At 46.4% G+C, this 16,504-nt stretch overlaps 1 protein-coding gene across 4 annotated transcripts in view; it reads right to left on the bottom strand.

Moving 5' to 3' along the window:
* Positions 1-16,504, bottom strand: part of rps6ka2 (ribosomal protein S6 kinase, polypeptide 2) — a 122,681-nt gene that overhangs the window by 59,531 nt on the left and 46,646 nt on the right. For all 4 annotated transcript variants that reach the window (XM_039738291.1, XM_039738289.1, XM_039738290.1 and 1 more), the window contains exons 2-5: positions 13,387-13,503; positions 10,224-10,305; positions 7,255-7,335; positions 4,090-4,169 (exon numbers count right to left, since the gene is read on the bottom strand). In XM_039738291.1, the coding sequence (XP_039594225.1) occupies positions 4,090-4,169; positions 7,255-7,335; positions 10,224-10,305; positions 13,387-13,503 (360 nt within the window). The remainder of the gene's footprint in view (positions 1-4,089; positions 4,170-7,254; positions 7,336-10,223; positions 10,306-13,386; positions 13,504-16,504) is intronic.

The following is a 16,504-nucleotide window of genomic DNA, read 5'->3' as shown; positions in this document are numbered from 1 at the left end:
GGACCACTTTGGGTTGGTCTTAACCACCGACTACCAGGAAGAAGACCTGCCATTTTAGAGATGCTCTGACCCAGTCGTCTGGCCAACACAACGTGGCCCCTTGTCAAAGTCACTGCCGTCCTTACGCTCGCCCAAGTTTTCCTGCTTCCAGCACATTACCTTCAAGACCTGACTGTTCCCTCACTGCTTAATGAGTGCCACTCCTTGATAGGTGCCACTGTGACAACATAATGAATGGAGTTCACTTGATCTGTCCGTGCTCCTCATGTTCGAGCTAATCGGTGTAGATATGACTGAAGAGTTTCAAAGGGGGGCTTTGTGGGGCTTCAGTTATTCAATTTTAGGTTACTTGTTAATAAAACGGACACAATACTTTAATTGGTTCCTTACACAAATGTCACACAGAGGTGACGTGTGCTCCAAACCCCGGCTGTAAGTGACTGTGTGCTCTGGGATGATCTTCACGGACGCCGGCCTCTTTATTTCTCAGCTCGCTGAGCGGCAGGTGACTGAGAACTGCACAGCTAAACACAATTATCTCTGCCCGCTGTGACATTTCCTGAATCTTCTGTGACTTTGTCATTTATCCTGCAAATGATGTTACTGCTCGTCTGGATGGCAGTTATGGGAAATCAGCAAAGTGCCTGTCTGTAATCTGTCACTCAACTTGAGGACCTGCTCAGGGAATTCATCAAATAACAGCAACGCTTCTTCATTTTCTATTGAGCTTCTCACGGCGAGCAGCATCACAACTGCGTATTTTACAAAGCAGAATGGTGTGAGGAAGCCATTTATACATTTATACAGTGCCTTTTACAGGGAGGTGCCTAAGGAAGACAAGAGTCCAGTAGATGGGCAGATCTTAACGTCCAGGAAGCTGCCAAGGAAGGCCGATTTCTGCTGACGTTTCTCATCCTGGCCATCTCAAGTCTCATGGCCTCCCTTCTGGGAACTGTTACATCTATCCATCGATTCACCCATCAATTTTCCAAGCCCTGTTTATCCTGAGCAGGGTTCCTGGGAGAGCAGGAGCCTCATGGATGCTGCAGGACACAAGGCTGGAGCAACACGTGGACACGTCACCAGTAGGTCTTGGGGTCTTATTCCCATTCAGTTCTTCTCCAGGTTCCCACTTATTTGTAAAATTTGAATGATTTGTTGTGTTTTAACTAAAATTAATAGCAAGATGAGAAACTTATTTGCGTGTTTTCTCCTTTCATAGGGTTTTACAGGATGGCCCACGATAAAGTGGGCCGTCTCCACTGAGGCGACTCCCGTCGTGTCTGAAACGGGCACAGAGCTGTAGTGACGCCCAAGGAGATCACTTTCACGATCTTCTGTAAATGCGAGTACCAGGTAATGCAGTCGGCTCAGTGACCACCCTGTACTATGATTATATGCTCTTATCGGTCATTTTACATTAATGGTCATTTTTAAATTGCTAATTATCCAAGTAGACTTTCAAAAATGTTTTGTTTCATAAAGGTGAAGACCAGTCAGTCTCAGAGCCCACACCACAAACACACGTACACGGATGCCATTTTCACATCAGCTGAACCGGAATCTCACATCCATTAAAGCTGCTGAGCCGCCCCAAGCCTATTTGGGGTCCGTTTTTAACCCCACGACAGTGTAAAGTGCCGTTAAAAAGCAGGCATTTAATGGAGTTTACTAACGCATGGAATTGACTTATCGCTGTTATCTTTGAATATGGCTCTTGGTTCCAAAAATGTTTCAAACAGAAAAATGTGATCGCCGACTCTTTGGTGACTGAGAACTGCTCATATCTTAGTCGCCAGACACTCCTGAATGTTTCGCCACACCGACATTTTACACACGGCTGTAACTTTGAGATCAAATCTGCACACCGGTGGCATAGGGACAGGTGGGGCCGGCTTGGCCCGGGCTACCCTGATTGGCCATAGGCCCTGCCAATCAGTTCATTGCATATGAAAATTTCCATTAAATTTTGTAATTAATTGGGTGCTTGTTATTTCATCTTTCCTTTGGTTTCAAAGTGGTATGTCAAATCCCATTGGTTTACTGAATTGTCAATAAATAAATAAATGGGGTGGGGCTATGGTTTATGTGTAACTTTATTGGTTGTAGTCATTAGACAGTGTGGCGGATGGTCGGGGCCTTAACCGGCCGGGATGCCCTGATTATGGAAGAAGTTTGGGGCCAGTTGCCAGCAGACATCCAGGAGTCCCATCTGGGATGCCACTGTGCACCATCAGGGGGCATACCAGCCACCCTAACCAACACAGACAGGCAGACACCAATACTGTCCAGCACACACGTTTTATTCCAGTGGTGGAGGACTTCTTCTTGCTCCCCACTACACGGCACAGTACAACAAAGCACAGTCCATCTTTCTTCTCTTTTCTCTGCCGCCTCCACTCCTCTTCCCAGCAAGCTTTGTCCACCTCCTCCCAACTCTGGCTCCTCGAATGGAGTGAGGCAGCCCCGTTTATAGGGCACCAGGTGCTCCCAGATCATCTTCCGGTTGTGGTGGAAGTGTTGCAACTCAGGGCTCTGAAAATGTCCAGGCGCCCCCTAGTGGTGGCCATGGGCCCCAGCAGGGTTGAGCTTCTAAGTTCCAAACCTGTGGCCCTGCTGTGTGACAGGGTGGGTTGCCTTCTCATGTTCCGGGGGAGGTATTGCCCCGAATGTGCCCTCTCCCCTGGTCCTTCCATAACAGGGGGCCCAGCCATCCGCCACAACAGTTAGCAGAACCTTTTGTTGCTTCATTGAGTATTTTTGACGAACACCAAGAGATGGTTTCTTATTCTGAGGGATTATTTCCAACAATGATGGATGGATTAAAAGCCAGAAGTCTGTATGACCATCAACATCAAGTGACTTAGTGAGAACCCTAAATCCAAAGAGGACTGTTTCATTTATGTTGGGTAGAATGCCCAGAGGGGACTGGGTGGTCCCGTGGAACCCCTGCAGATTTTATTTTTTTTCTCCAGCTGTCTGGAGTTTTTTTTTCTGTTTTTTTCTGTCCACCCTGGCCATCAGTCTTTACTCCTTTTCTATGTTAACCAATGTTGTCTTATTTTAATTTCTTATTTTGTCTTTTATTTTTCTATTCTTCATTATGTAAAGCACTTTGAGCTTCTTTTTGTATGACAATGTGCTATAGAAATAAATGTTGTTGTTGTTATTTCTGACATGGCAAACCAAATGGGAATATGAAGGTGTTTCAAAAAGCCTCATTTTGATGAAGAGGAACACCCGGACACAAAGGAGACACGCAACATACACCACAGTGTGCGGCTGAGCAAATATTTCAATCTTGTCTTCATCTGAGGAGACCCTGGCTGGGACCCTGGGTACGCCGTGACAGAACCAACCAAAGATTTGTCGGCCATAGACGAACCAGACACTCAAACTAACATGCAATCGTTTCTGACAACTACGATGACAGGAAACGCTCGATGTTTCTCTGCAAACTGGCCGGAACAATTCAAAGGGATCAAATAGAGCAAAGCAGAAGATGCAGTGATCTGCGAAGGAACGACGTCTGAGTGCTTCTTCATGTTTGCTCAGCTTTTGTATGGTCCTCAGTTATTTGAATGTACCACAGTACGAATCGATGGAGTGTTTTAGAAAATTGCTGTAATATATCCTACTAAAAACTACAACACCCATTTATTTCACAGGCCCACCTTAAAATCCATTCCTGGCTACGCCTCTGCTGCACACAGAACGGAGGTCTCACCAGCACATTAGCACCTAATCCCAGTTTAGCCTCATCTACACACCTGGCCAGCTTGGGCTTTACATTCCTGTCCAGACCACTGAAGGTCAATAAGGTCACAGTACGATCAGAAACAGAAGTGACCGCGACTCGTCACCAGAGACAAAGTCAGAGGGGAAAAACCAAGAGGTCCTCACGTGAACATCATCTCAGAAGTGACTTCCACTACACGAAAGAAAAACAGTAAAGGATTCTGTGTGCCGCCATCTTATAGAGGTGGGACACAATGACATTACGTGTGTTGTAAAGGTCAAACAACACGAGACGTTCACGCCAGCAGACAGCAGGACAGAGAGAGACGCAGCTCACTTGTTTCTACTAACCTCTTTGGAGAGCCGTGTGAAGAGGTCTCCTCCTCTGAGGAAATCTAAAATCAGGTAGAGCTTCCCTTCTGTCTGAAATGCTGCGTAAAAAACAGAAAAAACAAAACACAAAGTGAGCAGACGTGACTCCGGGTTCCTGCCATTTGGAGTGAGCGATAAGGGCTGGGGGGCTAGGGGGGTGCTGAAGGCGTTCTGCTTGACAGCCACGTGTTATTGATGGGGTTAAATGAGGCCTGAGTCAGCAAATCAATGAATGAGTTAAAAAGACTGCAATTAATTAGCAAAGTGGAAGAAAAATCTCCTGGGATTGATGGCTGAGTTTGATGGACAGAGTCAGGCTTAATGCCCCCACGCCCTGTGCCCCCCCCCCAACCCGTTGTTATGAAAAGCCTTCCTGAAAAAGACCCCCGAGTGATTAACTTCAACAAACTGAAAAACTCGTGAGAACTAAGAATATCACAGAGATTACCAAAATGGAAACAAAACTAACAAAGAGAAAGAAATTGAATTGAAAAGGAATAAAGAAATAAGAATGAGAGTTAAATAACTGAAGAAGAAAGACAAACGAAAGGTGTGCTAATATTACGAAGAAAAGAAACTCAACGTCAAAACATAAAAAATCCCAAATGACGTGTGAGGAAGCTGACAAGAATTTGGGAGCAAATCGGGATGAGCGTGAAGAGCAGAAACAGAAACACAACCGGGCGATGAACGAGGGGAACACGAGGGACAAAACAATCAGACTGAGGAAAACGCTGAAGAACGACTGCAACTCGGATGAGGAAATGGGACTTCAGTAGGTCTTTTAACCCCTCATGTCAGTTCCCCTCCGCCCCCCCCGGTTCGTGACCCCTGAGACTTCTAGCTAACTAGCTGTTAGCAATGCGAGCAGTTACCCTAACACAGCAGCGGCTGCAAAGAAAACAAAATGGAGGTCAAAACGGCACAAGAAATGAGACAACTTACTACAGAAAAATAAGTCAGATAATCAGATTTAGGACAAACAAACAAACAAACAAACAAACAAACAAGTGCTGGAGGAAAACACTTGAAGAGTTCAAATCACAACACCCAAAAAGTAAAAATGCTAAATAGAGAAACGTTCCAAACCAGAAATTAAGAAAATCCTATATTAATATTGAAACTTTTCAAAATACAAATCCACATAATAAAATACTACAAACTCAAATGAGCAGCAAAAAAGTCATTTATAAACTCCAGGAAAGTCTGAAAGCCTGAAAAGCAGCTTGCAAAACTACTTGACATGACTCAAGGCCTCAACAAAAGCAAAAATTTGTGAATTCTTTCCAAAAAAGGCTTGAGGACTAAAAGGGAGAGGGGGACTGCAAAAGCCCAGGCTCAGAATAACAAGTCCTTGAAGGTGCATCAAACCAGAAGAAAACCTGGAAATACTGTCTATTAAATAACGATATGTATTACAAATATAACGCTTGGCTGCACTCTTGTTTTCCACTGGTCGAAGGCACGGAGCAAATCAATTTCTGTCAGCTGTTTTAACACATCCGCCGTTTTCTTCTTTACAGCATCAACTGACTCAAAACGTGTCCCTTTAAGCACTGATTTAACTTTTGGGAAAAGACAAAAGTCGCAGGGTGCTAAATTGGGCGAATATGGAGGATGTTCAAGGGCAGTAATGTGCTTGTCGGTCAAAAACTGCTTTACAGAAAGTGCTGTGTGCGCAGGCGCATTGTCCTGGTGAAGAATGAAACCATTTTTCCTCACAGTTGCGGACGTTTTTTTCTGACTTTTTCGCTCAGCTTTATCAAAACTTCCTTATAATAAAGCTGGTTAACCGTTGTGCCTTCTGGAACCCATTCTTCCAAAATGGCAGCCTTGATATTGAAAAACACAACAAGCATTGCTTTGAACTTGGACTCGCTTTGACTCGTTTTTCTCATTCTTGGTCCAGGGCGTTCATCATCGTCGACATTCTCACATCCCTCGCTGAATCTTTTGTGCCACCTAAAACACGCGCACACGAGACAGGCAGTCATTCCCATAAGCTGTAGGAAGCATTCGAAAACATTCTGTTGGTGCTTTGTGCAATTTTACTAAACATCTCAAACTGACACGTTGTTCAACTTTTTTCGGCACACTACAAAAAACACAACCAAACTAAATGGCGACTCACAATCAACTGACCGTCATAGAGTGTCACTTCTTGTCATGCAGGTTCAGACATGTTCGAGGTCACCACGCATGCAGTTATAACCGGTTCTGACTGCTTTGTTTACTAGGTGGAATCACAGTCTCGTTATTTAATAGACACACCGCGTATAATTGCGTATAAGTCAGGGTCTTGAAACCCGAAAAATTGATCATAAAATCAGACCCCAACTTATACGCCTGTTCAAAAATGCAACACTTACATTTTTTTTTTATGTTTTCTTGCCTTCTACAATCTCTCACATCAGTTCCTCAGACACGTGGAGTTTTGTTGCAGCAGCACACGTACCAATTTCTTTCGCTACTTCAACGACTTTTAATTTAAAGCCAGCTTCATATTTTCTTCTGATCGAATGCTCCATTGTAGATAAGGGATGCTCTTACGATGAAGGTGTATGAGGGGGGGAGATACAAAAAAAACACAAATCAGTGCAGACGTCGCTTTGGAATAGTGCGGGTATTAAATACCGTGTGGTCACGTAGGCACAATGCATAGAAAAACAAGGCCGTGTGCTCCACTCAGATGGCCGTTAGCGTATCGGAATCTCTTGGACCAATTGCGTGAGTTTTCCGCATTCGACTTATACGACCAACATTATAAAACACCAGAAATTATACAGTAAAGTCAAGTCCCGACTTATCCGCGGGAGAACTTAAACGCGAGTATACATGGCAAGTGTAAGAATGAAAGTGGAAGGTCCCAATTTCACTAAATCCCCTAACTTGGGAGAATTAGGAGAATACTCAGAGTAGATTTCTTATTTAATCCAAAAGTTTGGGTGCATCGACATGAACACCGCTGTCTTAAATACGGGGTGCGTATTCGGCGTCACTCAGGCATCCCGTCACGTGCATAAGGAGTGCGTTCAGCAAAGTAAAGTTCTCCCGTAAACAGGGAGTGTAATGCCTGCAGACAGATGAACCCTGGCTGTCATATCCTCCCCGTCCCACCAGCACCGTCGCACACCCCAGACTTACCATAGTGTAACTTGACGATGAAAGGATGATTCACTTCGGCCAGAATGTCCCGCTCCATTTTTGACCGCACTCGATCTCGAACTGAAAAGAGAAAGAACAGAAGCAGACATAAGTCACAAACAAAAACGGAAAGGGAGAGGAGGATATTTGACGGGACCCCCCCTTTAGATCTTCATCTGGGCAGAGATGTGAATGTGGGCTGCGGCGTTGGGGGGTCCTGTACTTTCACTTTGGCCTTTGTGTTTTAATTATGTTGATATATTTTACATTCTTATTTTTCCTTATTTTCATTACACCATGTTATATATTGTAAGAGATGGACGGCAGCCCAACCCATGGGGGGCAGGCAGCTTCTTTAGGACACTGCACCCCCAGAATGCTAGACGGCAACTCCCCTGGATTGCAGTGGTGCCCCACATTCCCACAGGGCATCATGGGAGTTCTATATCTCAGTCCTGTTGGGTACCGTGGGTGCTGTGAAGGTGGAGGAGCCGCATGGCATGAGGTTTCCGCGTGGGTGGAAGAGCAGAAGCACTTCCGGGTTGGCCAATATGAGAGGACTTGCCCGACCTCACAGGGATGAGCCAGAGTCGGGTGGCGGGTGGATGAAGCTTGCTGGGAGGAGTGGAGGAGAAAGAGAAGAGAAAGAGGAAGAATTGTGTGTGGTGCCAGTTATTTACTTGTGGCTGTGGTGGTGGGAAACGCTTTGGAAAGAGTTTCCAAAAAATAAATAAGCTCTTTGTGTTTTTAACTTGTGCCCTGTGTCTGTTGTGTTGCCTCAACGGAGCCCTCTAGTGTCCACAATACCATCATGTGACCACGATCGCTGCTCCCAGTAATGCCGTCATGTCTCCCAGTACCAATATGGCACTGATCGCACAATTCAGATGCCAGTCTTTTGGTTGCTGTTTAACGTTTGGTGTTTTGCTGTTTTGGTATTTCTCCCTCCTTTTGATTGCGCATCTCCATCTCCCGGTCCTTAGAATTTCCATTAACTGACTTTTGAAGAAAATGTCATTAGAGGTGAAGCTCTGCTGTCACCTTAAAAGAGGAGGGTCACAAATCACACGGATACGGTCAAACAATTCTGAAGGAAACGGATGGCCAAAAAACAAAACAATGATGTTGTAATAAACTTCTGGTATAAGAGCTACCGCCCCCTAGTGGTCCACTGGTGCACACACAGGCTTCTGAATGGCCTTCTCGGTGGCCGTTTCTTTCCCTGTGCTCTCTGTGAAGGGCGAGTTAACGAAGGTGAAGGAAGACGACGAGCCCCCGGAGGCTCAGGGCGTTTCCACCGAAGCGCTGCGTCTCGTGTTTGTCCTCCTCTCTGTCCCAACGTGGCTCCGGTGGTGATTATGTAAGCCGTAGCGAGGCGCGCTCTGTCGAGATCGATACTCAGCGCCACACTCTCTGGTCACAGGCCTTATTGATCCCCCCTCGCAGGGACATCTTCTCATCACCATGGTTACGCCTGCCATTATTCTCACAGGCATTTGACTGATGCTGTTGAGGGGCATCGGTTTCACGGAATATTCTGTCAAGGAAACTTTATTTTAGTTTAAAGGTTTCTGTGATTTCGCTGAACTCCCGGCGAACCCAACAGCGCAGGGGTTCACTTGTCATTAGCGACCCATCTGCATTATGTCAAAAAGGAGTCACTTTGACCCCTCAGATCCTATTGGGGGGGGTGAACCGCTAGCATTGGCACCACTTCACGTCCTTCATCTTTTGGCTTACTCTTCATCATGAGGGTGTGATTTCCTACACAAAAAAGAGCTTCAAAATGAGGGGTCTAGCGGGCCAAAAATGGGAGCGAATCCTCAAAAAGCTTGACGTCTCGCGTAAGTAGACATCAGGGTGAGCCAAATGGTGCGTCACATGTGGAGCTTTTCTTCTACCAGTGTGTCAGGTGGCGCCTGACTCACAAAACTAAAATCATTTCAAAGCGTTCAGAAGGAATTCTTAGGAATACGAAAATGTGAAGCTTCTCGGTGGTCTCAGTGCGGATGAAACTTTCTAAAGTCAGCTTGCATTTCACATTCTTGCATTCTGTACCCTGTTTGAAGCCCAATTAAGGAGCTCCTCATCACGATTGATGATCAATAAATACAATACTTACAGCTGAATATGAATTCTGAACACATATGTCCTCCGGGATTATCAATAGATGAGCTAGCGGTGGACGGGTTTCACAAAAAATCACAAAAAAAACGTTTCTGCCCACCAGTAAGACACTCAGCAGAAGGCACAGATCTTATTTTCTTCCTATGGCAGCATTCTTCTTCAAATCAGCAGCTTCTGCAATTTGCTTTCCACTCAGCAGATGTCACTGCTGTTCTTTTTCTTTCTGCCATGTCACCTCCTTGAGCGTTCAACAGTAAGAAAGACCCCCCGATGACTCTGTGGAGGTTGGCAGACCCCAAGTTTTTTGCTTCAGCAGCGCGTATCCCACCATAAGCTTTCAATAAAGACCAAGATGAAGGTTCAAGCTCCAGTGGTTCACCAGTAAATGTGTGACAGACGGAGACAACCCTTAGCATTTTATAAATATTGATGGTTATTTCAAATTCAGAAAAAGGCTTCAAAAATTCAAAACTGAAAATTCCACAGACAGAAAAGAGCCAAAGAACAGAGAAACAGAATAAAAACACTAAATAAAAAGCCACAAAAGACAACATGAAAGATCGGAAAAGCAAAACTAATCAAAACCCACAAAAACAAAAGCTCTAAGGACAAAAATGGTCAAAGGACCCCAAAAGTTTACAACACAAAGCCAAACAGACCTGGAGATGAGCCTGCACTCTCAATTCAGGTCATTAACAGCCCTGTGATGATACGAACACCCAGACCACCCCTGCAACCAGGCTGGGGGTCTGCCAACGTCACCACCCTCAAGACCATGGGTGGGAGTTGGGTGACACATGTGGGTGGGATGGCACAAAATACATTCAGGTCACTGCAGTTACCTTTCAGGGTGGCTTTCTTCAGCACCTTCATGGCATAGAGCTGCCCCGTGTCTGAGCCTTTGATCTTCCTCACCAGGAACACCTAATAGAGGCAGAGAAATGTGGAAGTCAGCGCAGGTCTGAACATCAAGAACCTTCCTGGAGACACAACAAAGGTGCCCAGAGTGTTGGCGCTCTGCTCCACCGCGCTCCACCACTGACAGAGTGACACGACGGGTGACGTCTGGCTTCATTGTCATTCCTGCCACACTCTCAGTCTTCAGTGGTTCCCCATCTTCTGAAGCCTCTTATTCAATATCAACACTCAAGGCCTTTTTGTGTTTTTTTCTCCTTTTAATTTTGTTAACGACCTAATGCCAGTATGGCGGGACAAAGCAACCTGTGACAATGATCAAGTGACATTTCTCGGGAATGAAGGAATTCCTGTAATTGTATTTACACTTACTGCCTCAACTAGAATATGTTTCTAATGTGTAAATTTCATATACCGCTCAGACAGCCGGTGTTTCTACTCACATGGCACTCGAGGATGCCGTTCTGCGTCCCCCCACCCTAACGTCAATGCCCGTGCATGCAAGAGAGTTCACTGCCCTTTGGGTTGATTTGTGTTCACTTTTGTCCTTATCCAGAAATAAAGATTTTGAATTCTACTCTGAAAGACAAATTCAGAAAATTAGGAGCAAAAGACAGAATGGAATTCAAAGCTAAAGCCCATTTCAGACAGGATTCGTTTTACTGCAGACGCTGGGGTAACGTAACGACTTCCAGCCATTTAATTCTGTCAGGACCACAGTGTGTGCGTTCAAACCACAGTAAACATTACAGAGCCTTTTCCTGTTGTTATGGACGGCCGGAGAGGCTCCACGCCACAAGGAGCAGGGGACGGGATGTGCCCAGAACATTACCTGCCCCAGAATGTTAGGTGGCAGCCACCCCGGATGACGTCGGTGCCTCGGACTCCCACAAGGTACCATGGGAGTTGGAGTTTGATACAGCCTTGTTGGGGTCCATGGGCACTGCCAGGGGGCGCCGCAGCAGACGATCAGCCCTGGAGCACAGCACTTCCGCCACATCGCCGAGTCCATCACCGAGCTCCTGGAGGACTACTGGGTGTCTTATATTAGGGGTCAGTGGACACTACTCAGTGAGTCACAGTTGGGAGAAAGGAGACGAAAGCTTGCCGGGAAAGAATGGTGGAGAAATGAAAAGAAAAGAAAAGAAAAAGAAAGAGTGTTGTGCTTGCTTGAAATGTGTCTTACATGTAAGGATTGAGGAAAGCGTTTGCCACAAGGGAAAAATAAAAATAAAAATCTGTGTGCTTGGACTTATGCCTCCTGCGTCTGTCTGTGTCGGGTTGGGGCGGTTGGAGCGCCGTCTATCGGCCACACTGTCTAGAAGAAGTTTGTAAAAATAACCCCAGGAATGTTATGAAGCGAGCAGCACGGTGGCACAGTGGGTAGCACTGCTGCCTTGCAGTAAGGAGACCCGGGTTCGCTTCCCGGGTCCTCCCTGCGTGGAGTTTGCATCTTCTCCCCGTGTCTGCGTGGGTTTCCTCCGGGTACTCCAGATTCCTCCCACAGTCCCACAGTTAGGTGCCATGGCGATTCTAAATTGTCCCTATTGTGTTCTTGGTGTGTGTGTGTGTGTGTGTGTGTGCGCCCTGTGGTGGTTTCTTTCCTGCCTTGCACCCTGTGTTAGCTGGGATTGGCCCCAGCAGACCCCTGTGACCCTGTAGTTAGGATATAGCGGGTTGGTTAATGGATGGATGGATGTTATGAAGCAGGAGTCCCAGGAGCATTTCCAAAAACATCCAATAGAGGAGGAAATAGCGTCAAAAACCCCAGCTACACACAACAAGGGCCTTTTGTAAAACAAATGATTTCATCTTCAGAAAAAAATGTCTGTGGAGCGCAAAGGCAGCAGGATTTGCCCAAAACATCAAGGCAATCCAATAATATAATATTAATAAAATGTGAAATGTCAAAACTCCAGCCACCGATGCTTCACAGACCCCAACTCAGCATGGCAATAAGTGGGATCGGGACATGTCTGGAATGACGCGTGACAAGAGACTGAATTATTGGCCAGCCAAAGTGTTGCTATTATGATCTTTGGACCTTCTAGTTAATTGTAGGTGGGGTACGAAGCCTTGACACGCACAGAACCTGAGTCTGGTGTGTTTTGTTGCGTCTCACTTCAAGGTAAACTCGATGCTTCCATGCTAGGCTATTGATCTGACCTTCCCAGAACTCACCGGTGGGACGGGCTCAACGTCGTCCTCAGCACTTCTGGGGTCTCCGAGCTCGACAGATTACTCGAAGATCGCGATTGAAAAGGCTTTGCTTTCTTGGCTTTTCTAGCAAACAAATCTTCTGCTCTTGTTTATTGACGCCAAGCTTTAAGTTGTCATCATTGATCAATTCCACTCCTAGTTTTGAGTTCTGACTATCCATCTTCTGCTCATTTCTTCATGTTTTCTGTTCCCGTTTCTTGCGATTCACTCTAATTGCTCTTTCTTTGTCTGTAAAATGTAACGCTCTTCTAATTGTTCACCACGAGAAGCAAAGGGCCGCCGTGCCGTTCAGACGCTGCATGCTTAGCATGTGTGGCGACACCTTAAAGGGACCACGAGAAGAGCACTAACCACAAATTGTCACTCAAAGACGGTCCATCCTGTACTTTGCCAACCCAAAATGCCAATCCAAAATCAAAGTCTACTTCCGGATCGAATACCTGAAGTCTAAAAGCTCACATTGAGAGACCCCATCCCCTCGGCAAGCAAATCAAATTCAAGATTAACAAACGCTGTGACAGAAATCCTAAATGCCAACTACATCCACGCTGAGATTTTCTCTCTCAATATCCGTAAACTCGGATGACCAGGATGTGCGTATCACTGATTTCTATTCTGTCCCAATGGCGACACTTTTAGGTGACCACCACTCAAAATGACACCAAGATGAGCCTGAAAAGAAAACGTTTATAACTAAATGCAGAATCCCAGCTAAAAGTAACACCAGGAATGGACTCTGTGACCCCAAACACCTTTAATGTCACAAGAAGACGTGCAACACCTCGCTGATCAGCTCAGATGATAATTACCAGCATGACTGGCGACCTCTTTGCTCCTTAAGAGTGGGCCGGTCAGCGGCCCGTGGCTTACCTTCCCATAAGAGCCTTGTCCCAGGATCTTGAGCAGTTCAAACTGGGAGGGGTCCGCCTTTTCAAAGCCCTCCTTGACATGGTGGCTTATGTCGATCTCCTTCACGAGGCCGTCATCCTGTTAGAGAGACACAAGAAGATGACACGTCAGCCTGGGAGAGGAATGACCTGATTGAACAAAACACTGGAGTGAAGACCAATTAGCTGCTTTTTTGTTTTTTTATGAACAAAATCTGAATATGACGCCATGCTGACCTCACTGACATCAAACATCTTGTCACACACGTGCACACGAGGCGAGTCTACATGTCACGGTGAGGTTTCGCGTCAATTCATTTGGTGTTTTCTTTATCTTGAAAGCTATCGTTTGAGGTCCTTCTGTTGCTGCCATTTTGAGAGCCATCGTCGGCGCCATTTTCAATGTTGCTAAGGGTGTGACATCGAGGGTCGTGACCTGTGAGTAATCGGTGTGACGAGATAAAAGATCAGTGGGGGGCTCCTTTTGGTATCCAATCAGTGGACACGAACCTCCTAAATGAGGTTAAGCTGATGAGCACGTGTGGGTTCCTAAATGGCATCCCCTCCAGGGTTGGCTCCTGCTGCCGGGGTACCCACCTGCTTGTGAAGGAAGAAGGGCCTTAAAACACTTGGCTGGCACAGCAGACATTGTGATGAGATGGCTAAACCCCCACCGCGCACAAATGCAGAATAAATGACACAATGGCAGACAGTTTGGGAGTGAAGCGGCAGGAGGCGCGGAGAGAGTCTCTGCTGATTGAGTGCCAGGCCTGCCCGACGCGTTTAAGTGCTCAGCGGCGGCAGACACTCGATGAGATGACAAATGCGGATCTCCGGATGTCGCAGCCACGCTGAGAAGAACGGATTGCGTACCTCTAATTAGAGCGACGCGAGCAGGAGCACCGCTGCTCACCTGGAGTGCGGAACGCAAAGCGCATCACTTTCACGAAAACGTAGCGGGTAATCAGACACGCCGGCGAGAGTCGCTGCAATTAGCCTTCTATAAATGGGGCTGAAACATCTCAGCATCTTCGTGTGGCTGCTTAAAAGTGAGCAATTCAGTCGACTGCCATTCCCACTTTCAGTCATGTGAAAAAGTAAGTGCACCCCTAGAAACACATCTGGACATCAAATCAAACTTGGATCTTCATTCGTACAGAATCTAGAGATAAAGGTGATGTCACCTGTACATTTCCTAGTCCGTTATTTAAATAGGCACATTCTTCATGACTTCCGATTAACACAAACGATTAGCACCTCATCACAGGGGGTCTCGTCTAAACGTGTCTCCCTGTTTCATCTCCAGATGTCAGGTTGGCTTTGCTTTTTGTTCTTGACGTGTGTGTTATTACCAGGATGAGATCCAAAGAGCAAGATGAGGCCTTCACGGAGTGTGTGCAACAATTTTAAAACAAATCTCCATTCTACTGCCCAGAAAATCGTCCACAACTGCCCACTTGTCCAGACCAGCAACCTCAGCACGTCTAGCATGACAGCAGAACACCAAGTGCTTCAAGGTGTCACTAAAGACCCCATTCCAAGATCTACAGGTAGTTTCTGCCCCTGATGACGTCAAAGTGTACAAGTCCACCATTAGGAAGAAGCTACACAGATGAGATCTACATAGGAGGAGAGGAAGAGGAGGAAAGAGGAAGAACATCAGGACAGGAGTAACACCTAGGCAAAGACCAGGACTTCTGCAACAAAGTGTCGTGGGCAGACAAGGCCAAGCTAAGAGTTATCTGGGCACAGGAAGACACGATTGGAGAAAACCAAAGTGAAGCCGGGGCTGGAAATGCTCTGCTTTGGGGCTGCTTTGCTGCATCACAGCCTGGGCGGCCCACCATCACAGAATCCGCTAGAAACTGTTCATCGAGGGGCGCCTATCAGAAGACTGAAGGGACCCTGCAACATGACATTGACCCCAAACACAGCAGTAAATCCGTCAAGGAATGGCTGGAGTGAAAGCCCGAATGTGAATCTCATCATGATGTTGTGGTGGTGTTTTTGGGGTTATGTGCAGGGATTTAAAATGGGCTTTGCAGACAAGAAAAGACCCCTCAGATATTACACAGCTAAAAGAAATCAGCACGGAGGAGTCGATGTCAAGGACTGGCAGGTAGTTACAGGAGACTCCTACTTGAGAGGGCAATACCAGCCATTAGAGCCAAGGTGCGGGGGGGACTTGCTTTCTCCACTCACAGAAATGGCATATCTGTTGAGTTTTCAAGGCAAACTCTGACTGTGTGTGTTTTAAATGGCATCACCACTCTCTACGCTCTTAAGATGAAGATGAAACCTTAAAAGGAAAAAAAAAAACATTTCATTGGGTGCACTTACTTTATCACACGACTATTTTTGATGAGGAGTGCTGCCACGTCACAAACATAAATGTCTTGGGGTCAAATGTAATGTCAAGTCATTGACTGCGTGACGTTTCCATGCCACCCAAAACATCTGGGGGGTTTTCCTGCCCACATCGCCAGAGACATGCAGGTGAAGTTTACAATTGTGTGTGAATGTCCCGGACTGGAGCCGCCTGCTGGGTTGATTCCTGTCTTGCTTTCCTCCTAGTCGTGTGTGCCCCGTGATGGCCTGGCACCCCTGTCAGGGCAGGAATGATCTTTGTGTCCCCAGATTCCCCGGAGGTCTTCATCTGGATGGAGTGGAGTATAAACAACATAAACGAGCAGAGAAGTGCTGTGAGTGCGACGAGCTCTCGCCGTGAAACGCAGACACAATATCCAGTAATTTGCGCTTCTGCCGCTCTATTTATAGGCGCCTTCTGGTACTCGAGCATGAAGAGAGCTGATGGCGGTCTCACTAAACAGCTGACTAGAAGTGATGACAGCAGCCGCTCGGCGGTGCTTACTCAGTGTCTCGTTTCATGAGGCGATTTACGGATACAGAAGTCTTCTGGTGTCTTTCAAGAGTGACACTCAAACTTTGGGGTCCTGACAAAGTCAAGTGCCAAGTTCAGATGACTGCATGTCCATTTGTCAAGTGGAAAACAACAGCATGGAGCACTGCAGACACGTACATCAGGGCTAAGCGGGCTGACCCAGGAGACAGCAGAGGGCACGGAGCAGAGAAGACCAGGA

This window comes from Polypterus senegalus, chromosome 16, assembly GCF_016835505.1.
Source record: "Polypterus senegalus isolate Bchr_013 chromosome 16, ASM1683550v1, whole genome shotgun sequence".
NCBI lineage: Eukaryota > Metazoa > Chordata > Cladistia > Polypteriformes > Polypteridae > Polypterus > Polypterus senegalus.
Note: the sequence above shows the minus strand (reverse complement) of the source record. Positions and strands in the feature narration are given on the sequence as shown.